General features: G+C 46.5%; 1 protein-coding gene across 1 annotated transcript in view; it reads right to left on the bottom strand.

The window, feature by feature from the left end:
* Positions 1-24207, bottom strand: part of LAMA1 (laminin subunit alpha 1) — a 145655-nt gene that overhangs the window by 67148 nt on the left and 54300 nt on the right. The window contains exons 11-25 of the mRNA XM_055080335.1: positions 23791-23931; positions 22623-22796; positions 21099-21200; positions 20087-20298; positions 19214-19325; positions 16672-16782; positions 12203-12330; positions 10624-10710; positions 9745-9956; positions 4836-4942; positions 4340-4520; positions 3569-3705; positions 2630-2866; positions 1484-1627; positions 804-983 (exon numbers count right to left, since the gene is read on the bottom strand). Coding sequence (XP_054936310.1) covers positions 804-983; positions 1484-1627; positions 2630-2866; positions 3569-3705; positions 4340-4520; positions 4836-4942; positions 9745-9956; positions 10624-10710; positions 12203-12330; positions 16672-16782; positions 19214-19325; positions 20087-20298; positions 21099-21200; positions 22623-22796; positions 23791-23931 — 2265 coding nt within the window. The remainder of the gene's footprint in view (positions 1-803; positions 984-1483; positions 1628-2629; positions 2867-3568; positions 3706-4339; positions 4521-4835; positions 4943-9744; positions 9957-10623; positions 10711-12202; positions 12331-16671; positions 16783-19213; positions 19326-20086; positions 20299-21098; positions 21201-22622; positions 22797-23790; positions 23932-24207) is intronic.

Here is a 24207-nt window from a genome sequence, read left to right as displayed (position 1 = left end):
TACATCACGTGGGTGGAATACGTTGTCTGATATGAGTTTCCTTCTAATTCTATTTAATTATGGGTCGTTAAATTGACCCAGGCTATCGTTCCTAAGTAAGCGATCCTTCAAAAGTTTTAAAAACCGCATCATGAAGGTGTGATCGGCTGTAAAAAGCTGTACTTATGTATTGTATACAGGTTGACGGGTTTGGGGATAAGTATACACCCATGGGACTACCATCACCAAAGCCACAGCCACAGCCATCACCTCCCAATGCTTCCTCTTGATGATACTAACAAAGGTAAGCTCCAAAGTAACAAAACAGTCATTCTAATTACTTTCAAGCTCCTCTGAATTAAAAAATTATGTATAGCCATCAGAGCACATATTTTCAAGTTTTAAAAATCAGACTGAATTCATATACAGACTGCTATATTTATATAAACAAAGACGCATATGATGCCTTCAAGTCTCTGTCCCCCCCACCCCAAAATGAGCGCCAATTTCTTGAGAAGACCCTCTCGGGCCATAGCACACAAGCTTGCATTGAGCCTCTCTTAGTGAAAACAATAAATGTTTGTCGAATGACTGCTTTAAGAAGAAAAAGAATATGTTTTGAACTTTAAAAGACTTTCAAAATTAATGGAGAAATTTAAAGAGCCATTCATCTGGGGGATTTTTACAAGTGTTCACCTTTTCCATCCCCACTTAGAAGAGGAAATTAATAACTACTCCAGTTAGCAACAGGCCAACCCAGGCCACTGTGATTTCAAAGTGCGCCCAGGAAATGTGGATGGCTGGAGGCTGGGTGCACGTCTCACCTGGTCTCCCTGAAATTGCCTGGGCAGCCGCCAGTAAAACGGCTCTGTGTGGACATGCCGCCTGACGGTCATGGCATCCAGGAGGACATCAGGGGCCTGGTAATACACCCCCTCCGTCGTACCCTTGAGGTTACTCTGAGAAACCACACGCAGAAGAGGCTGATCTGAGCCCAGCGTTACCTAGTCACGGAGGGGAGGACAAAGCCACTTTAGAATGTGAATTCACGCCACACCTTTGACCGTCAGATTCTTCCACTGTTTCAGATGAGACAGCTTCATTATTAAAACAGGAATAAGAAAGACTTTTCTTTTCAATTTAAACACCTGGATTAAAATGAACTGAAAATGCCTTTAAACCACTGCATTTAGGGTCAAACTCTTCCTATACTGGGCCAGGTTCAATTACATGAAGGAGACTGCTGAGAGTTTTCTCTTCACTCTGACTAAAGCTGCAGACAGATTAGCACAGAGCGACACTGATGCCCTGGTTCCTGCTCCATTTACTTCCTGGACAGCAGAAGCAGACCTCTGATTCTGGACTAACCCAAATCAGCTTCCTAGAATTTCTGATGCAGTAAGAGCAAATTTTAATGTAAGTACTTGGCTGCCTTTCCCACCCTCACCCAACTCCCAAGGGTAGAGGGTTGCAAACAGAACATTTATCTGCGTGTGTAACCCACCGGCATCCTCACGTAGCCCTCGGCCTCTGAGCAGAGCTGTGACAGCCCAAAGCAGAAGCACGGGGTGCACCCCCGAGGGTTCGCCTCGTCCAGAGCAAAGGTGCCAGCTCGACACTGACTGCATTGAGGGCCAATGACATTTTCCTAAAGGGGACAAAGTGACAGACTCATTTTTACCTGAAAAAAAGAGACACGGTTTATGAACAAACAGAAATGGGAAAAAACACAAAAATAACTTTGGATGAACAAACATTGCTAACTAGCTGCTCCTTAGGCTGGTTCCTTAACCTCTCTGAGCATCAGTTCTCTCAGACTCAGTGATTCCCCAACTCAGCTGATCATCAGAATCGTCTCGGAAGCTTTTGGAAAATGCAGATTCCCTGGTGAGTCTCCAGGAGCGGGCCCGGATCCTCCTGGAGGTCCCAGGTGACCAGTGATCAGTCAGGTGGAGAGCCACAGGCCAGATAATTATTAGGGCAGGTCCTCCTGTGCTGACCATCCGTGGTGAGAACTGCTACCACAGATGTGGTGAACCAAGCACACGTCCACTGATGTTCCCGTTACCCCGCAGCCACATGAGTTTCCCCTTCCTCCTCCCCCACCGCTAATCAACCAGGATTCCATCTCTCAGACCCTGGGAAAGGAACAGAGAAGATGGCCAAGGACCTTCTAACGACAAAGCACAACGGGAAAACGAAAGGAAATACACAGAGTTAAGTATGATGTTGAAATCTAACCTCCTGGGAAAATAATAAACACAAATGTCCTCCAGTCTGGCCAGCACGCACAAGAGAATAATTACTTACCAGGTATAGAATCACAAATCTTCCTGAAGCCCTGTGTTATCTATTTTACCTGTATATTCAAGACAGATAGGCTACTCAGCCAACTGAAACACATGATAGAAAACTGTTTTTCAAATCAGTCCCATCATCTGACACTTGTAATTAACAGTACAAACTCCTTCTAAAGAATCATCCATCGTTCTAGAAGAGCATACACAGAATTTAAACCCAGACCCAGAAGGTGGTGCAAACTCACTACGAGAAGCGTCTAAAACCCAAGTGCTTATTTAAATAGTTAAAGCCCCCCGAAGTCAGAATGGCGAGTGGGCGGGAGGGAGGAAGTGGAGCCGGGCGCTAGTACCTTGCAAGAGCAGGTTCCGGTCTCTGGGGCACAGCTGCAGAGACCCTGCTCCCGGCCACAGGTGTCGGCCAGTGTCCCTCTCAGGTCGCAGTCACAGGCCACACAGTCCGGAAAGTCTCTGTACCCCAGTGAGCACTGGTGGCAGGTCTGTCCACCAAACGCAGGCTTACATTGGCAATGGCCGGTGAGCACGTCGCACTGATGACTGGCTGACCCGGCGCTACTGCAATTGCAGGCCTGCAAGAAAAATACTGAATAAATAAAAAGGCAGCTTTTATATGTTCATAATGTACACATACAGGATTATAGGAAAACACTAAACGTGGGGAGATTATACAAACGAATGGATCGCTCTCACTATTGCCATATGGACTCACTTTGCCACAAGCCATCGAGAGGCCAGGACTTATGCTGCTGGACGTTAGTGAACCTTTGTGACACATGCAGGCTGGGCCACAACCGTGGCCTGAAATTCAATCAACTTAATAGGTCAAAGCAGTCCAGCAAAATTATTTTAGAAGCCCAGTAACGCTCCCTCTGTTTTCAAAATGCAAAGTCTAAGTTTAACCGACAAAAAGTAACATAGAAAAACAGAACCGTTGAAGATTGGAATACCTCCCTCACCCCCAGGAAAGTGATTTATGTCTTTCTCCTGGAAGACAGCATATATTGCAGAATATATTTAAAGGGCACCAAAATAAATTTTTGATCTTCTAACCATCAATTGCACAGCTAGACGCTTGAAGAAAATTTAGAATATTGTATTTTAAGGATGCTGCTTCTTCCACTTTGATTCCTACAGTCGGTACTGAGTTTTGAACAGAAACCATCAAGCTACTCAACAGGTAAAAATCAAGCGAACAGATAAAAGAAGAAGAGCGAAACCTGACACAGCAAAATAATTCTCAGTTGAGAAAATGTGCAGGTGACAGTGCACACCTGGCACCCGAGCTCCGGGTCGTGGCCCCAGTGTCCGTCTGCACACTCCTCGCACGCCGCACCCCGAGTATGAGGCGGGCAGACACACTCCCCCGACTCCGGGTCACAGGTGTTCTGAGTGTGAGCGCAGTCACAGGCTACAACAGAGACACAGGGTGTTGTTACAGATCAGGACCGTCGGGTCAACCGAAGGGGTCAGAGCTGATGCTGCAAGTTCTTTCCCTTGTGTTAAATGATCTCAATCACTCTTCTAGTTCCTGAAAGAAAACGCGTGATCCCCAACACCCCGCCGTGTCTCACGGGAGGTGAATGCTCCTCCTTGTGGACAGTTGCTCCTGGATGAGAAATAATCTGGCATAGTGGGAGAAATAGAGAAAAGACCGGGAAAGGCCTCCACAGGTGGGGAGAACAGAGAGTTAACACTTACCGAGCGCTTGTTTGCCAATCGCCATGCTAAAGACTTTAAGCACAACCTTGAGGGTAACTCCTGGACGGAGAGAATAATCGACTTCTCCATTTTACAGATGAGGAGACCGAAGCTAAGTAAAGTTAAGTAATTAGTCTAAGCTCACACAGTTAGTACAGCCTGACCACGGCTTGCGGACTTACCCAGAATAGGGATCAGGAAATAGAAAAAAAGGTATGAAGTCCTACATGTTCAGAAAAAAAAATGTAACGGAACTTAACAGAATTAGACAGAAGTCAAAGGAGAGCTCAAAGAAAGGCCTGGGAATTACAATAAAGTCTCAAACACTGAATTCAGGAGCTTACGTGTACAGCCACCGTCCTGGTAGGCATAGAAGCCGCGGGCACACCTGTCACACCTCTCCCCAGCTACACCTGGGACACAGCGACACTGGCCTTCCTCCGTGCAGTCGTCCGACAGGGAGCCCGACGCGCTGCAGTTACAGGGCAGGCACCCGAGCCCCGTGTCCAACCCGTAGTAGCCGTGCTGTTTCACGGGGGCAGAGACACGGAAGACAAAATACATTTTAGTAAGTGGCTAGTATCTACTAGAACATTTCCCAAATCAACAACTGCATGTGTCATAGATTCATAAAGTGTTCGTGGCATCATTCTACCGCTCTGTAAACGAATACATACTCTCCAGATAGGGCCACGTAGCACTCACCAGCCATGTTGCAGGAACCTGCTCTTTCTGGTGGTTGGGATTCCATTTCATTGGAACCGCCAGTTAAGGCATCATTTATAGACATTAACACTGACACACACGTTAATTGTATGTAATGACCGGGAGGCGTCTTACCAGGCACTGGTTACACTGCTGTCCGGTCACGTGCGGTTTGCAGTCACAGAGTCCAGTCTCAGGATGGCAGGCAGCAGAAAAGGAGCCTTGGCCATGGCATTCACAGGCTAACACACACAGAAGGCATATTTGTGCCCATTTCTGGGGACGGCTGTTATAAAACCCCTTAATCCCCAAAGGAGAAATTTTAATATTCGTGTTTCAAATCATAAAACAAAATTATTGCTTTGCAGTAACTTGAAAAATTTAGTATTTTTCTGAAGAGTAAGCCAAAATAAGGTTGGTGAAAGGAACCACCACAGAGAAAAAAAATTACTTGAAGCTGTTAAGATAATAATTGGCAAATGAACTTAACCAATTTCATGAATTCTTTGAAATTTTTAAAATGAGCCACCAATGTATATCAACCAATCTTCATTTAAAAACATGCGAAGCAGATTTCAAAATCAATTTGGCCACTTGCGCATTCCAATCATACATATTTAATATTTTGAAGCTCAGTTATAACGACCTAGGTGACTAATACTGTACACCATAATTTAATGAACTATTTCCCTGTTCTGAGTCATGAGTCCTCTGAGGTTCTCACCTTCTGGCCAGATGCTTCCGTTTTATCTACAGCCAGAATATTGATGTTTAAAGCCACAAAGTCCCCCCCTTCTCAAAGTGATTCAATTTAACGGGTCCAAGAACCGTTTACTTCGTACCACAGCTGTCAATATGCCCTTCATTTAAAATTTGTAATATGTTCACTGACAAAGATATCCCAGCACGTGTCCCATTTATGAATGCTTGGGCTCGGAAAATGCACACTCTCCGTCCTATGGTATGACCACGTAAGAAAAACGTCACGAATTATCTCAAGCCCAAGCACACTTTGTGGGGCAGCCTTGGTGGGGCAGAGCAGGGGTGGGCGCTGTAAATTAGAAGGCTGATGGTCAGAGGAAAGGAGGTGGGATTCTACTTCCTTGGTTGACGATGGCCACGTCACTGGGCCTCTCTGCCCTAGTTTTTCCCTTGTGTGCGTGGATCGATGTTCACAGCTCCTGCAGGAGGCTGGTCAAGTGTCATGGGCACCACACAGTGCTGCCCATTCTTGTAGTTTAACTTTTTTTTTTTTTTTTTTTAGTTTAACTTTTATTTTCTGTTTTTCTGATGCTTTGACTTCTGGGGCCTTGCTGACCCTGGAGAGACAGCCAGGCCCAGGGCTAGTCAATTTCCAGGGACTGTAAACAGCTCACCTGCTGGAATGCCTTTCATATGCAAACCATCCAATCCAGAGCCCACACCCCACGCCTTCCTCACTGGCTCTCAGGTTCCTTTGGGCCCTGACATTCCACTGTCCACCAGTCCTAGTCACCCCAGGGCCCGGCATCAGACAAGAGGCACAGTCCCTAGGCCCCGGGACCTGCTGAAATGATTCAGACCAGCCAGTCCCAGACCTGCTTACTTACCCTGCCCGCCCTTTTCTTCCTGCAGATAAAGGCTCCTGTCCACACTTCCCCTCCTGACCAACCCAGGTGCTTCCCCGTGTAGCCACCCCCCATGCTGTGGGGTGTCCCCTTCGCCCCCTGACTCTCCCCCCCGCTGGTCTCCAGAGGAACAAACTGCCTTTGTGATGGTGGTCCTCTCCTGATCTGCTGGCCTTGCTGTACCGAAATAATAATAAAGCCTGTATTTAAAACCGTCCTTAGCCTGCCACCACTCTTAACTGTCTCCCAGGGAAAACATCACACACACACACATTCACTCACACCCCGCCATCCCCCCCCCACCCGCCGCAAACCCTTAACTCTCTCTGGGTCTCTATCCCCCGACTCCCCCTACTTAATAAAGCCTGTATTTAAAACCGTCCTTAGCCTGCCACCACTCTTAACTGTCTCCCAGGGAAAACATCACACACACACACATTCACTCACACCCCGCCATCCCCCCCCCACCCGCCGCAAACCCTTAACTCTCTCTGAGTCTCTATCCCCCGACTCTCCCTACTGTCTCCCTCCCTCCCTCCCTTCCCCTTCACACCACCCAATCTTCCAGCCCAACTCTTGGCCCCTCGGCTGCTACAACCGCTCCTCCTAAAATGTCCAGGACTCCCGGGTGCAGATCCAGTGAGCAGATCCTGCCTCCGTCCTGATGCGTCTTTCGGTGGGGCGGGCCATGGACCCCTCTCTCCCTTTTGAGCCTCCCTCTTACCAAGGTTTCGGGACCCCTTCGAAACTCTTTGGTTTCCGTCCTCTTTCTCTTGTATTTCCCTCTGATCCTCCCTCTCAGTGCCTCACTCAAACCCCACCCTTCCTCTGGGGAATATTCCAAGTTCACTTCGAGTATGATCATCACCAAGTATTGATGATAATAACAAACCACATTTATCACACACCCGTCAGCTTGTGTCTCCACGTTACAGTCAGTATGGGAAATAAATGAATGAACCTTCATAACAAACATACGAGGGAAGTACTATAATTTTCTCTATTTTTGGGTGAGAAGTCTAACACTTAGAAAGGTGATGTAACTAGCCAGCGATCACACTGTCATTTGCAGTTATCCCTCTATAACAACAATTATAATAGCAATTATTAATAAAAATTGTTCATGTTATAAATAATACTAATTTAAAATATCTGGCAATTACCTTCTGCCAGGTTCTTTACAGGTATTTTAATTCTCAGAAGAACCCCACAATATAAAAATTATACCTACTTAAGTTATTTCGCACAAGGTTTCTTTAATATTAGCGCCCAGGAGGCTTCCCACCACCCTTTTCTCCCTCCACACCACTCTCTGCCCTGGACAACTGTGTCCACAGCCGCTACTGCAAATATCACACCAAAGCTGGTGTCAGTAATACAGAATACTGGCATTTTTACCGGGTTCCCCTAATAAAATATGGTATTATGTTATCGTGTGGAGACTTCTGGAAAGTTCATAAGAAGGACCCTTATCATAGACCTGGAAGGATTTCTAGGGAAATATTCAGAAACAGTTGTAGGAATTCATCTCGTCAAAGCTAGGAATGGGGGGAAAAGGAGACAGGAAAAGAATAAAAAGTGTAAATGCTCAGAAACTAGAGAAAGCCAGGCAGGGTCAGCCCAGAACCAGTCCAGCTCCCTGGGCCAACAACGTGGACCTAGACCCAAATCCCACCTGTTCTGAACCCTCCACTCCCCGCCCCACTCTCCACTCATCCTTGAGACCTTCTATTTTATATTTTCCCTTTTATCCCCATGGCAAAATGCTGACGCAGCTTTGTCAGCGTGAATGCACATAAAGGAAAACATGATGGAAAACTTTCAAATATATTTGAACAACTTGGGTGTATGAATCCATTTCTTCAACACTGAATTTTATGTAATCTAAATGCAGATCAAATATTTCTGATGAAAACTTAGCATCCTAATCGAGATGGGCTATAAAACACACACTGAATTTTGAGGACAGTATTAAAAAGAAAGAAAACAGTTAATTAATACTTTGAAAACTTGATTACATGATAAAATGATAATACTTTCTATATATTGAGTTAAATAAAATGTATTATTAAAATATATTTCACCTGTTTCTTTATACTTTTTAAAAGGTGGTTACTAGAAAATTTTAAATTACATGTGTGACTTACATTTCTGTCGGACAGCATTGATACAGAAAAATGATAAAAATGACTGCTCTTATTACCAGCAATTGTAATAGCTACCATTTATTTACTGTCTAGAACTTTAAATTTGTCATCCCATTGACTTTTCAGAAAGGCCTTAGTGTACATGTATAATTATGTCCATTTTATGTATGAAGAAATAGTTGCTAGGAGAGGTTCATAAAATTTGCCTAATGTCACAGGGCTGGTTGGTGACCAGTCCTGGACTCTAAACTAGTCAGACTCCAAAGCCCTGAATCCACACACGTGCCTCTCTCCTACTCCATCCTGTGTAGCTCTCAAATAGACTTGGGATTTTCAAGTCTGATTAAATAAATTTCCAACTCCAATCACACATTTGGCATAGTGCCAGGGAAGTGACAGACACTGAATAAATGACAAATGAACTAAGAAATTAATCATCAAGGTTTGCAGTAAGGATGAAAAGAAATGCCATGAGAATTGTGAAAGCATTCCATAAACTTTGAAGCTTTATACAATTACCGGTTATCATAATTATCTACCTATGATAACCAGTCAAGGTGCTGAAGGTCGGGTTCATAGGCCCAGGGCAACAGAAGCTTGTCAATCTCTTGACGTGGTCCTAGGAAAACATCTTTTCTGGATCGCTAGCTCCCTCTTGTGTCTCCACGTTGTAACAGCACAGTAGGACCAGCATTTATAGGAAATTATCGAAATAATTTATAATTGTCACTTTTACTCTTTCATTCCTTTTTCAAGAACTGTGTGAAAAAATCTGAGAGCTGTTATCAGCCCTAAGGTTATAAGTTTGTCATTCTAGGAGTTTGAAAACCTACTTTTCTAAGTAACTGGTTTTACACGGTGTGTAATTTCAAGGGTCTAAGCAGAGAGCCCTGCCGAGCGACGTGGGGATGGGTGACTCAGGCGCAGACCACTGAGACGCACCAGTCTGGGGGGCTAGGGTCTCCCCATTTCCCATTCCACGTCCTGAAATCCCATCTGCCTCACGAAGCCCGTAGCATCTCCCTGACAAACGGGACAGGCTTCCTTCGCCTCCTTGGTCACTGGGAACAGTGCCAGCACCCTGTGAAGGACCACTTTCTCCTGAAATGGAAGAGGGCGCATGTTTTCTAGGCCATCTGACCTTCATTTGGAGTAACTGATCAAGCTAACCCAGCGCAGATTGGGTCAAGTGACCTCCTGGGCCAAGCACTTTTTGATGCAAGTAAGTAAACGGATGGAGACTTCACAGGGTGATAAGTAATGGACCAGACCGCTGGCTCACACACTCACCGCGGCAGTTTTTCGCAGTCACGGCGTCCCCATAGAACCCGTAGGCACACCTCTCACAGTGGGGGCCATCGGTGTTCCCAACGCATCTCAGGCATTCTCCGGTGACGGAATCACAGCTCCCGGCCTCCAAGGGGTCCACATTGCCACTGCAGTTACACGGGACACAAGAATCTCCGGGCACTGTTGGGTTTCCAAAGTAACCGTCTGCACATCTATATAAAAGATTGAGAGAGGGATGCAACCAAATGCGATTACTGTAGACATTACCCCACCATTCAGGGACTCTCTGAGTAGTTAATCAATCACATCGACTCTTTACCGAAGATTTACCGTGAGAGGAATGCTGCTCGAGTGCAGGCATTCACAGATTCCCGTCACTCATTGTGAGGCACGGGGAGGGCGTCCAAAAGGAGCCAAACATCCCGGGGACATGCTCCGGCCCCAGACAATTCGACCCGCATCCCACCACTCAGCGATGTCACCTCCCACGGAGTCCAGCCAGACTTGGCACCGAGACGTACACGCGGGACAGACAACCCTGGCTTCCAGGCGCCAGAAGACAACTATTAAATCAAACCACCCCTTGCCTATGGAATCATCCAGAGTAATGGGACATTCAAACGTATGAACAGAAGTACTGACTCCTGGCAGTTTCCGACTGATATTGATGAAAACTGAGATTAGCTCAAGGAGATCAAAAAATCCCCAGGGACTGCCAACATGAATTTTTTAATCGATCGGCTGGTTTTTCTCTGTGATCCGATGGAATAATAATGACATACCAAAAGCTCTAAAGCCACACTTAACCACACATTCAAAAATAAACACAGAATTTATAGTAAAAACATTTTTGGAAACCGGTCGAGCGAAGCAGAGTACCTCTCGCACCAATCCCCCGCGTATCCCGGGGCGCACTGGTCACAGAACACTTCATCTCCGTCGTTGAGGTGGCAGGTGGGGCTGAAACTGACAAAGCAGCAGAAATGAATGCAGTTCTCCAGTGGATGGTGCAGAATTCCTAACTATTAAAATGCTTAGTTTCTACCACTCCTGTCCTTACGAACTTTCACCGTGTCCTCACTCCTTGGCCCAGAACCCAAGGCCCCAGGCCACGCAGCCCGCCTGTGGGCACTGGGCACTCCCTGCCCCTGTTCGACCCTCGGCCCGGACTGCGCTTCTCCCCATCTGCCCGGGTTCACCGGCTCACCCCCAAGGCCCAGCTCAGCGGTCCCCTCCTCCAGGAGGCCGGCTCCGACGCTCGGGCAGAGTTCCTCTCCTCGAGTTCCCGGGACCGGGCTGCCTGCCTTAGAGCTGCCCACACGGGCCAAGAGTGAGCCCGCTTACAGGACAGAGCCAAGGGGCTCCGCACTTCAGTGAGGGTCACCAGGATCCCCCGAGGGGCCCATGCAGACCGAGGTCCCTTCACACTCCATTCCTGGGGGTTGGGAGGACCGCGAAGGGAGGCCTGGGGGCCATAGCGAGGCCCCCACGATCTCACCAGAGCAGCCCCGATCGCTGTTTTGTACACTGGAGTTCCAAACAAAAATCCCCCTAGGAGAGTCCTCTAGGCGCGGATCGGGGGAGAGTTCTAAAGGGTACACGGTGAGAGAGGCTTTCAAACCGCTGGCCCGGGGGCACACGAGCCCCAGCATGTTGGCCGAGGCCTTGACGGTAACTGTCCTCCGCCTCCCCTGGTGCTCTGCGCCCCGGGACCACCTGCAGCTCCCCAATCCGACCTGCACCTCACGCTGCCGGACCTCGGCACCACTTCTTCCCGCCTGGCAGGCCCTTCTCCTCCGCTGCCCTCAAACCCCCTCTCATCCTTCAAGTCTCAGATGGAGAGCTTCCACAGGGAGTCGCCCCGCACAGATTCCCTCTGCGCAGTGGGCCCACGTCCCCTGCCCTCGTGACCGCACTGTGGATTCCATGGCGTTGGCAGCCACGGAGGAACAGTTTGATACTCAGGACACCTACCATGATGCCCAGCATATACCAGGCGCTCAGTAAAGATTTGCTGAATTAACTAAATGAATTCAGCCCATTCTCAATGAGCCTTGTATTTACATATCTTGGTCATTAGCTCAAATACTCCTGAAGCCCAGGAACATGTTTTATTCATCTCTGCATCTCCTCTGCCTCTTAGTCCAGTGGTAGGCACACAACATATACGTGTGAAGGAACTGATGGCCAACATTAGACCAAGGGGAAAAGAGGCCATGCAAATGTCCTTGCCTTCACACAACTTGCCTTCCATAATTTAATACATCAAAGTTTTTTGGTTTTTTTTTTTTTAAAGAAGAGAGAATCTGTTCCTCCATCTCTAATCCCAATTAATTGCCTCAGGGCAAAATTAACACTCTCATTACACACAGGTCTTGCTCTGAAGATATCAGTGCACGTCTGGATAGAGGCCCAGGCCACGCGGGGCAGGATCGGCTGGTGGAGGAGCCGGGCTTACTTGTTGGAGGCCGCGGAGAGAGGGCAGGCACACGGCTGGCAGTCCCCAGGGGTCCCTCGGGAAGGCAGCCCGTAGAAGCCGGGCAGGCAGCGCTCGCAGTGATTCCCGGTGGTGTTGTGCTGGCATGCCTACGACACACGCATGGAAAGAAGACTCGGCTCAGGCCTCCTTAAAGGAGTCTCAGATTCACCTTCAAACAACTTGAAGTCCAAGTGAAGAAAAAAGGCAAAACGCTAAAGCAAGTCACCAAACTCTCTTATATGAGGAGGGGTTGCCTGTTTCCAGATTTGCTGATAAAAATTTTTAACTTATGTAAATGGGAAGCATAAGACCTTTCATTTCCAACCGTGTCAGAGTAACGCAGCAGACTTGCCCTCTGTAGGAACGGAATACATCAAAGAGCTGCTCTCAGACCCTGGACAGCGGAGGTGCAGGATGTGGAGGGAAGGGAGACAGCAGGATGGGTCCTGCAATTGCATGTCTTTCCCCCGGAGACAGTCCAGGAAATCCTGAATTTACACTAAGGCATGGAGAACATAGGAAATGGTAAATACATGAATAATTACTAAAGATTTCTTTTTCTCATTTAAAACACCTCTTTAGACAGTGAAATCAGCCTGCGTCAGGTGTAGGAGGTGCGCGGGAGACGGGCCCCTGGGCGGCTCCTCTCCTGCCCGTTCCTTCCAGGCTCCTCTTCTCCCGTGACTTGGTCTCCCTATTGCCCCCACCTGGTGCTGATGCCACCTAGAAGCTCTCTCCTACAACCTCTGTCCTCCCCTGCCCGTACTCCCAGCCCCAGCCCCGCCTGGGGGCCCTCTCCTCTCACTGCCTCTCCCTTGGGGTCTTCCATGTCCTTTTATACCCCTTCTGTTAAAGCCACTCATTTTACACACATTTACTGGACATTTTTCATCTGACTATTCAAATAATATTTCCGGTTGCTAACTACATACTTTTCTATCATTCCTGAGATTGATAAAAGTTTTCCCATCTGTTCAATTTAATTGTGTTGCATCCTCTATATCACGGTTTCACCAGTTTTATTTAGGGTTATCCCAGACCAGAGCTTCCAAATTTGAATGTGTATACAGATCATGTGGGTTAAATGCTGACTCTGATGCTGGAGGTCTGCGATTTTGAGTTTCTAAAAAAGCTTCCAGATGACGTCCACGTGCTTTTCTTTTTTCTTTTCATCCCTCATATGACCTTGGTTTTGATCATTAACCCAAATCTACGCAAAATGCAACTGGCCTTGGTAAAGAGCTACATGGTTGTGCTAAAAGAATTATGCAAAATAATTAGCTTCATTAAAATCTATTTGATTATGCTCAATTGCTAATGTCTCTGATTTGCTTTCTTTCCTCAAAGGGCCAGATTGGGTCTTCTTTCTCCTTGGGAAAACTACGATGTAGTTCTGTTGAAAAACCTGCTGAAGGGCTGTTTCAGTGCTTTCTCAGGCGGGCGCCAACATCCCTTTAAGTGATGATCCCTGTTGGTGGATCTGGAACGTGAAGGGGTAGGAATGCTCAACTCCTTGGGGAGCGAGCACATCTTCTCTTGATTGGAAAAGGAAAACCAGGAGGGCCCAAGACATGCACGACTGCATTTTATGCCCCTGTCTTTCCAAAGAAAAGAAATTGATTTCTCCTTGGAGTAAAAGCAGAGAGAGCTCAGAGAAAAGAATAAGGACACAGGTAAACTATGGACTCTGGGTGGCTGTGATGTGTCAGCGTGGGGTCACTAATTGTAACAAATGCACGACTCTGGGGGGGGGGATGTTGATAATGGGGGCGTATGAGCATGGGTGCCGACAGAGGGGTAGATCAGAAATCTCTATACCTTCTCAACTTCGCTGTAAACCTAAAACTACTCTAAAAATAGTCTTAAAAAGAAAACAAGGGGCTTCCCTGGTGGCGCAGTGGTTGAGAATCCGCCTGCCGATGCAGGGGACGCGGGTTCGTGCCCCGGTCCGGGAGGATCCCACGTGCCGCGGAGCGGCTGGGCCGGTGAGCCATGGCCGCTGAGCCTGCGCATCCGGAGCCTGTGCTCCGCAACGGGAGAGGCCACAACAGTGAGAGGCCCGCGTACCACAAAAAAAAAAAAAAAAAAAAAAGAAAACAAGAATAGGAGCACTAAGAACAACTGGAAACTTCTCTCTAATAAAATGTATATAAGGAGTCAACCCCTAGAATCTAGATAACTATATAGAAGGCCAGGGGCTATTTACAGCTATGCAAAAGGAAGAATTAAAGGTTTCTTTTTAAAATAGAATTTAAAAAGCAAAGTAGATTAAACAGATAAGTGATATTACCAAGTTTCTATATTTCCCTGTATTCCAATCTAAATTTTTATTACTCTTCTCCTTTAATTACTTAAAAAAAGGAAAAATAATAATTTCACCACGGAAAAACCTGGCAGAGACCCCCTTATCCGAGTGACCCAGGCTAATTAACGTCCCCCAGAAGAAGCCAGTGGCATCACGGACCCTGACAGCACGCACTGGGAGGGCACGTCACCTCAAGGTCCTCTCACCGGAAACGGATAACCTCAATCTCATCACGAGAAAGTGGACCAGCTCCAGCTAAGGGACAGTCCACAGACGGTCCAAAGATCTCAAACGTGCCCTAGTCCTGAAAATCAGGAACTGTCACAGCCTGGAGAAGGAGGCAAAGCCACTAAATGCAGTATGGGACGGTAGGTTTGATGCTGGAAAGGAAAAGGATGAAACCTGAATGGAATCTGACATTTAGTTGATGGGACTGTACCATGTTAATTTCTGAGTTTTGATAACCATACAGATTGTGTAAGATCAGCATCCGGGGAAACAGGGTGATGCTTACACGGGAACTCTCTATCCTATTTTTCTAACCTTTCTGTAAATCTGAAATTATTCCTTAAAAAATTTTAAACTATAAAAATTATTATTATTTTCTATACTTAGAGCTTTAAGGCTATTTAGCATCTTCACTTTCATAGGAGAATATATTTTTGGAAATATATATTAACAGAAGCATGTGCAAATCTTCTTCCAGCCTGCCTGTCACTAAAGCCATAGGTGGTACAACCACGACCTGCTGACCACCCCCAAGTGTTGGCAGAGGCCTCCAAACCAAAATGGCAGGGGGAGAGGTTTTAAAAAAGCAGTGACCAGGACTTCCCTGGTGGTGCAGTGGTTAAGAATCTGCCTGCCAATGCAGGGGACACGGGTTTGAGCCCTGGTCCGGGAAGATCCCACGTGCCGCGGAGCAACTAAGTCCGTGTGCCACAACTACTGAGCCCACACGTCACAACTACTGAAGCCCAAGCACCTAGAGTCCGTGCTCTGAAATAAGAGAAGCCACCACAGTGAGAGGCCTGTGCACCGCAACTAAGAGTAGCCACCGCTCACCGCAACTAGAGAAAGCCTGCGCGCAGCAACAAAGACCCAACACAGCCAAATAAATAAATTAAAAAAAAAAAAAAAAAAGCAGCGACCTCCCTTCCTTGTGGGAAGTTGCACCTGAGGAAATTATTCTGGAGGGACTGAGTATGCATGCAAACATCATTCCACGCCATCCTACAGATGCTTCACTTACAGAACAAAGACATGGACAAAAAACAGAACAAAAGCTGTACTTGCAGAGAAAAAGAAAAATTCGGCTCTAGAGAGAAAAAGCAATCAGCGGCATCATGCCGATATCTTCCCCATGGGTCTGATCGTTAATTTTTCCTAAGCCTGTGACTCAATCAAGCTCTTTTGGAAAAAGCATGATCCTTCCCCTGTGCAGTGAATAGGGTTCAGCTGATTACCATATGCATTCACTCCATCTCTGAGCAGTGAATCCATTAGAACCCAGGAGTGTGGCCTGGCTCCCAGGCATAAGAGCCTAAAAGAATTCCTGACTGAAGTTAAAAAACAAGTCTTGCCCTGTATCTGCCCCAAAGTTCATTCTCAAGATTAACTACATATTTGCTAAGCCCTATTTCAACTCCAACTGCATGAAAGAGGTACTTGTTTGCAGAGTTTATCTGAACTAACATCTATGAAGCATGATATATTATACAAATGAGTGAGATTACTAGAAATTTTTATTATTCCTCTTACGATATACTATGTACTATAATGTTAAAATCTACTAGCACTTGCATTGAAACGATCTGATCCTTTTTATTTAATCAGTGGACGTTTTCTCCCTTTATATTGTTTTTTAATCTTGCGAAGTAAATCATTACTTATTGTTCTAATAAAAAACCTGCAGTGAAATTATACATCTCTTTTCTGCTATCACCAAAGCAACTCTTCTTCACAAAAAAAAGAAGGAAAAAAGCAGGAAACATTTTACGACTTAAACTTAAACCTGCAGATTTCCTCTGGGGTCCACAAGGGCAGGGATATTCCCTGTGGAGGAAGCTTCTTTTTAATCACTTCTGTACAGTGAGGGCTTCAGGCTGGGAGGAGGGCACGCACTCAAGGTCTCAGCCAGACTCACAAAGCAAACGCCATGAACGTCACACTCGGCTGCATGGCCGTGGCATTCACAGGGCTGACAGATTCCTCCAAAGAGTATTCCATCCACGCGGTAATAGCCAGGGAGACAGGACTGCAAAAGAAGGACAGGTGACTGTCCAGGTGAAGGCAAATTTACACAAAACGCAAATCATCTTCTTCCCAGTACGTTAGAAACATAAACCGTTCAATTTTCCATGAATGGAAACTTATTTTTTTTGCCCAAACGTGCCATAAAATGCACCCATATTAAGCATACGATTCAATGATTTTTTTTTTTAGTAAGTTTACTGAGTCGTGCAACCATCACCATAATCTAGTTCCTTATATATCTTAAAGGTAGAAACATGCACACAAAAATGTAAGGGCTACGTAATGAGTCAGAGTACATCAGAGTGGTTTTCCACTGCAATAGTCTTAGAAATCATGCAACAGCCTTTTAATCAAGGCTGTTTCAGTCAAGGGGATTTATTTCTCTCGACACTTTTTCTTGTGCTTAAAATTTAGTAAATGTTGCCGTCAAAGCGTTATATGCAGGTCTGCGTCAAACGGCATCAGTTTAAGAGAGCAAACGACGCAGGTGAGCTTCCTCTGGCTACGCGCTGGACAGGCAACATGGGTGCTCAAGGGCAGGGAGCCACCCCGGACGCTGTACTTCATGTCGCCCTTGTGACGACCCTGAGAAATCGGCTCTCTATGTGATAGACTTGGAATCCGGAACGCGGCGCGTTAGCTACGGTCCATGGCACCCATGCAGTGATTCCACGCCAGGTGTGCACACCTCCAAGACCCGCGTCCACGGGCTGCCCGGGGCCACAGCAGACAAAAAACGCATCCAGAGTGCAGACCGGGGAGTAATTAATTAGGAGGTTGGCACACTCCCTTGGGGGCATGGGAGGAGGGGGTGTGGATTTGCTTTTTATTGTCCTAAGAATTCTTAAAGAGCATTTCATTATAGTAATAATATAGAATGCCTTCATTCACACTGACCTTGGGAAAGTCCCCTTACACCTCCCCCCCCGACCCCCGACCTCGCTCCGCAGTCAGGCTCCCCCGGGGACGGTGGACTTGTCTACAGACAGGCACTGAGCAGGCAGCTGCCTGGGGGTCTGTGTCACGGCTACAGGGCTCCCCCAAATTCCATTCCCAACCAATAGCTGCCTGATTCTTTAAGTCAGCTTCTGAGTAAGAGCTGGATAAAAGAATGAGTACTTCTGCTTAACACAAACTCTTGCAAAGGAGTCTTGAGCTTCCTATGTGATGCTTGAGCCAACAACCCTAGCACACCAACATTTCCGGGAACAAAGCCCCGCCCACCTGTTCTCTAATAGCAGATGCTCCCTGCTGTCCCCTCCCAGTCCAGTTGGCTGGGCTCCCACTTCTACGTTTGTCCCTGCTCTACCTGTGGCTCCCCTAAGGCCACATCCACATCCTATGAGGTGGTCTGAGGGTCATTTATCCATTAAGCACTAGGCCCGCAGGGATTAGGACTTATGGACATTTGCTGGTCCTAAAAATAAATGAGATGTAAAAATAAGTTCATTGGTCCTGACCCTGTGGCCAAAAAAAAGATTGTAAAATATTTAAAATAGAAATAAAAATATTTAATTAAATATGTACACCACGAAGCTTTAGGCCAACTTTATTAACTGCAAAGCTAATAAAGAGAGAAACATATTATAGGTTAAATGTTCTCACTTTGTAAAAATGCTTGCCAAGAAATCACAGCCAATGACAAATGTTCACAATCACAGTCAGTCATGGGCTCGTGAGAGGCAGGACCTCATGGCAATTAGCAGGGATGAAGTTCAAAGACCACTTCCTAGCTGTGTGACCTTGGTCAAGTTACTTAACCTCTCTGTGTCTCCATTTCCTAATCTACGGAACAGAAAGTATACGAAGGGCCTACCTGATAGGATTGTTGTAAGGATTAAATGAGGTAACGTATGGAAGGGGCTCAGAATAGTGCCAAATGCGTAGAAAGTTCTCAGTAAGAGAGAGTTACTATCAATATGTATGTCCAAATAATTTCAAAAAATATTTCAAAAATTTTAAGCGACAGATTACTTTCATCCAGGACTGCAAGTATAGTTTCACATCCTGCATATGTGAGGTAGAGCCCACCTAAGGAACATAGCCTGGGGCCATCAAAGGTCTCCAAAAAGGCCTGGCTTGTCTAAAGCTTTCCAGGGGTCGCATGTTGGTGATTGGTAAATGTTCAAATACAATCAAATTCAATCCTCCTTAGAAATGCAAAATATGGCATGGGTGTTTCAACTTTCCTGTTGACTAAGCAGGACAGTGACACTTACTTAGGGTATTCCCAGATGCCCCAGAGGAATTAGATTTCCTTAAACAATGTGTTTCCAATGTTCCAATAGCCTCCAAAAGCCTGATGTTTAGAAACACTGGGTTTCCAATGTTAAAATTCAAACACGCATCACGACATCACCTTCAATGTGCTTCTCCCCCAACCCCGTAGGAAGGAGAAAAGGAAGAAGACAGGAAGCGGGGAAGAGTGTTACCTCACAAGAGATGCCCACATAGCCTTGGGGACACTCGCAGTGCTCCACCGCCGTGGCCAGGGACAGGTCTATAACGTTAGGGCTGGCTGTGTCCAGAGAGACAGAATCCAACCTGCAAACAGACAAACAGGCAGGGCCGTTACAGGACTTACACACTCGCACACGGCATCTAACACCTCAAAGAAGACGAATTCCTAAGAAAGATTTAATTCAAACAAAATGGTGATGTGATTTTTGTAAGTAAGTAAAGATTTTCACAACAGTACGCTTTCTGGGGGCTGTCATTAGTCCCTGGAAATGCCTTGGACATTTGGTACAAGACGAGCTGCTGTCCATACACAGCCGTGGGAAGGCTCTGAGAAGCCCGTTCCGAAGAAGGAACTCCAGGAGAACGAACCCATGCAGTTGAACTCTCTCTAGTGCAGAGAGATTGTCCTGAATGTGCAGTTCTCTGTTTGCTTTAGCTGCGTCCAACATGTATGCTTAGCCTGGCATTGCCAGAAACTGACCTTCTCAAAGTAACAAAACGACTAAGGATGGACTCATGAGCTTAAATAGTTTGTGAAAACCTAAGACCATTAACATCAGGAGGGTGAAAACCAGATGCAACACAGTTAACAACCGTCACCTCATTGGGCGTTTCTCAAAAATCCACCCTGAAAGTTTCTGATCCCAACGCCAAATCTATCTCCTACTAGATACATTTGTCACGGACAATTCTTATGCCTTCGATAAAATTATAGTGATAAAAAATAATTCCAAGACAGTTCCATTAGCTGTGTCCTTAAAATAATCAAGTAAAGTATATCCAGCTTAAAATATATGATAATAAAGACAAGATCACCTCCGTTTTCCCTCCTTTTCAGTACACACCTGTAAAGAGCCATCTTTGCAGAATTGTAGTTGGCTCTGATCAAGAGATGCGTCACGTTGGCAAGCACGGTCATCAGCTGGTCGCGATCTACCTCCCGCCTGCTATGAAAATCTCGGAAGTGCTCAGGCACGAGTCTAACCGCGTTCAAGTGCTCTTCATAGGGCTGCAATAACAGGCCCTCTGCCCGCGTGCTTAAAGTGAGCCCATTCCCCTAACATTTAAAAACAAGAGGAAATATAGTCATAATTCAATTTCATGATCAAACACTAAAAGGAGACTTTGCATTCAGCCACGTGGCTTTTCATTCGTGTGCAGGCAAACACGTAATGATGTCCATAGCCCTTGGTCCAGAGCGACCAGAGAAAACATATCACTATCTTCCTCTCAGAGGGATTCGGATAAGTCTAAAGACTGTGCCTGTGCTGGGATCTCAGAAAAGAGACAAAGTCATGCACTAGCCCACGGTTTCCCTCAAAGCAACCAATCTGACACCTCTAATCTTTTTTTTAATTGAAGCATAGTTGATTTACAGTGTTTCAGGGGTACAGCAAAGGCCAAGGCCTTGCTGGATCTTTTTGTGATGGGAGTGAGGATACAGGAACAGGGACAGAGGACAAAAATGACAATGCATCTCCGGTCCCCACACAGCCAGGCACTGCTGGCGAGTCATTCACGTGGGGAGGATGCTACAGGAGGGGAGGATGCTACAGGAGGGGAGGACAGAGGGACCCAAGGGGCCGAAAAGGAAGTCCCAACATCGAGGAAAAACTCCTCTCCCTCTAAATTGTGAATAGACACGTCAGCTACAGGAGCAAGCAAAGAGCTACAGGTGCTGCCCTGAGGCAATTCTGGAAATTCCCAGTCTCCGCGGAGTCCAGACAGGCAAAGCACCGCTGAATGGCCACCTGGCCCTGAGCTCCTGCCACTACGGCCTCTCTTAGCCACCTTCAGTCATAAAACTGCTGCCCCACGAAGCCCTCGGCTCTAGCAAAGCGATGCGAAAGCAATTACCTTAATGATGACGTCGGCGTGAGACATGGGGTCACCGTCCGCCGTCTCCACTGGGACCTCGTAAGACACCGCGTACTTCAGGAATCCACCAAACGCCGTCAGCTGGAATGTTTAAGTGACAATGAGCACCGAGGGGAAGGATCATAGCCCTTGGTAAGAGGACACGGTCACTAGGATCCACCTGGCAACAACTAGGCTTCGAGGTGTCCCAGAGGCCACAATAGGTAAGGATTTCACATTAAAGGTAGTGGAAAGGAAGCACGTTATATGAATATTCTGTTTAATTGATACCACGAAATGTAGGATATTGTCTAAATGCACAGAAAAAAATGTACTCCTTCTTAGAGACCCCGAGGTAAATTACTCTGAACTTGTGCTAGTCCCACGACAGACCTTTATTTCACTTAAGGACTTTAGGGGGCGGGGGGTGTGATCCAGGACTACAATCTCAACATGGGCTCACTGCCCTGCTTATAGGAGGGCAACAGCAACACATGTGATCAGCTAAAGGAAGGACTAAGGATTTCCTTCCTGGTCAGACATCCTTTAACGTAAAAGAGAGATTTTCTTTCTGCCAGCTTGGGTACAACGTTCAGAATCCAATCTTTGCACCATAAAATTGGAGAGGTGCTCTCCAGACATGAAAACAAAACAAAACTATTGAATTTTGGTGATAAAATCCCATTCTAAATAGAAAATGTCTTCTAAGATTATAATTTGATGGGAAAAGTAACCATTTTCAAAAATAAACACTACTTAAACATACACAAAACAGCTATAAAATTAAAATATAACCATCAAATTAACTGGAAATGTACCACGGTACGAGACCTACACTACATATACCATGACTTCAAACAAACCAAAGGCCTGGTTAAGGTGAGCAGGGAGCTGTAGGTATTGAGAGAGATTCCACTGAATATATTTTCAGATCGATCAGAGTCTGGAGGGAAGCTGCCTAATTGGTGAGGAGGGAGAGGACATGTCATTGAAGGGAGAGGTAAAATCGTAGCCACCAACTTCCCACTTTGTGGAATCACCTTTGAGCGTTTTCTTACAATGGAAAGGATTCTATCTGTTCTTAAACATGAACTTCATGTAAGCAACAATCATGGTAAAGAAGCAGGGGGCAGTGCAAGGGTTCCTGCACACCTTTCCCAGGGGTTCTATACGCCAGGTAAGACAGGTACACGGCTGGCTCCACAGGGCAGGGATGCGAGGGACCTTCACAAAGGCCCAGGTGACCCAGGAACCCAGAGCAAAACAGAAGGTCTGTCGGGGAGAGGGAACAAGATTTCATACAACAGACCACCTTCTACGGGGCCAAGAAGGACACAGGTTCATATTTTAAAGATGCAGTAAAGTCTAAAAGGATGAAAAGACCGTGTGAGTCAGGTGTCAGTAAACGCTGTGTGATATTCTGCTAAACTCAAAAGAGACCAGCGACAGTACCTGAAAAGCCAACACAAGTTCTTCCTTAATGTGCTCTGAGATCTCTGCCCCAGACACCGGCCCTGGAAGTACCTTGTTTCCCAGGTAGGCCTCTGGGGCCGACCAGTAATACTGGGAGGTCAGCCTCTGCACCACCGCCGAGCTGTTGATGCTGATCTGCTGACGCCCGCCCAGCGCGTCCTGCTGGGACCGGAGCTGGTTGGAACTGACCAAGTCGGTGACCAGCCAGCCAGACATATCTTTCACCTTAAAGAAGATCCAAGAATTTTAGAACATGAAATCGAAGTCACCTTAGGTTTCACCCAGCCCAGTGTTAGTATCTTCACCGTGAAGAGACAGACCCAGAAAGCTTGGTGAGGATGGAGCTAACACACAGTGGCCCTTGCATTCGTCAAAGGACCCGGAAAACCTGAGAACGAGTCACACGTCCCCCAAACCCAGGTCAATTAGAAGCAAATAATGAGCAAAACCGTAAAGGCCACGGGTATATATCTTAGATTAAAAAACAGCAAAGAACTCAATAAACGCATTGAACACAGTGTCTCTGGCTAACTCTGACGTCGTTGTTGCCCCCTGCTTCTTAGCCAAATGCCAAAAACTGTATAAAACAACCTCCAGGTCCTAACCTCCCAATCTGTCACCTACGTAGAGATGACAGGAGATCACCCACAGGAACGCACCCCATTCTCAAGTACTGATCCGAATCCCCGCTCCCCAGACGCTGGTAAGGGGCGGGGGGAGGGTCAGGGAATAGCCCTAACCTCCAGCCATCACTCTGTCCTCCCTAGAACCCACTCAGCCCTCACCCAGAACTAGTTCCCCCTGAATTCTCGATTCCCCAAACAAATGGAGTACCCTGCCTGTCCTCATAAACTGTGCCACCTGCTGCGTTCCCACCTCGCCTGCTTCTTCGAGCTAGAAAATTCTGCATGTCCCCAGGTCCTGCTGTGCTTCCCGGCCTGAGACCGGGGTGGGGCTGGTGGGGTAAGATCTGACCCCACAACTTCATGCATTTCCCCACAGAAGAAATTTACACACGATGCATTCTGCAATGCCGCAGCATCCTATTGCTTCCATAGGAAAATGTATGAAACATTTGATCTAGGAATTTTAGCCACTTTGGTAAGTGGGCAGCCTTTGATCCACGCCGACGTCGGTCCAAAGGATGAGAGTGGTGTTACAGAAAAGACAGCCTCATCGCTTTCTGACACAGTTCCTGGCTCTCAAAAGATGCCCCCACCTGACTGATGGGCCAGGAGAGGCTGTCGCAAACGTCAGAGACACCAAAGCAGAAGCATTCCGAGCAGCCCTGGGGGTTCCTTTCCTCCAAGTTATAGAATCCCGGTTTGCATCGATCACAATGTTTCCCCTCAACATTCTCCTGCAAATTGGAGTAAAAAATTAGCTTTTGAAACCAATAGGTAGACAGACTAAAATGACATTAACATGACATTAGCAAGAAAGATGTCTGGCAATCCAGCGACACAGGTAAACAAAAAGACACTCAAAGTCAGTGCGAAGCCTCATGATGTCACGATTTCCAGATAGTCTGAAATACTTATCATTTGATTTTGTAGTCAAGACTGAGGCTAGGGATCTTAGAGCTTGCTCCTTATATTTAAATGGCTTTTTCGTGTTGTTTTGTTTTAAATCTTCT

Source organism: Physeter macrocephalus, chromosome 19 (assembly GCF_002837175.3).
Source record: "Physeter macrocephalus isolate SW-GA chromosome 19, ASM283717v5, whole genome shotgun sequence".
Lineage (NCBI taxonomy): Eukaryota > Metazoa > Chordata > Mammalia > Artiodactyla > Physeteridae > Physeter > Physeter macrocephalus.
The sequence above is the reverse complement of the archived record's forward strand: the minus strand, read 5'-3'. Positions and strand labels throughout refer to the sequence as shown.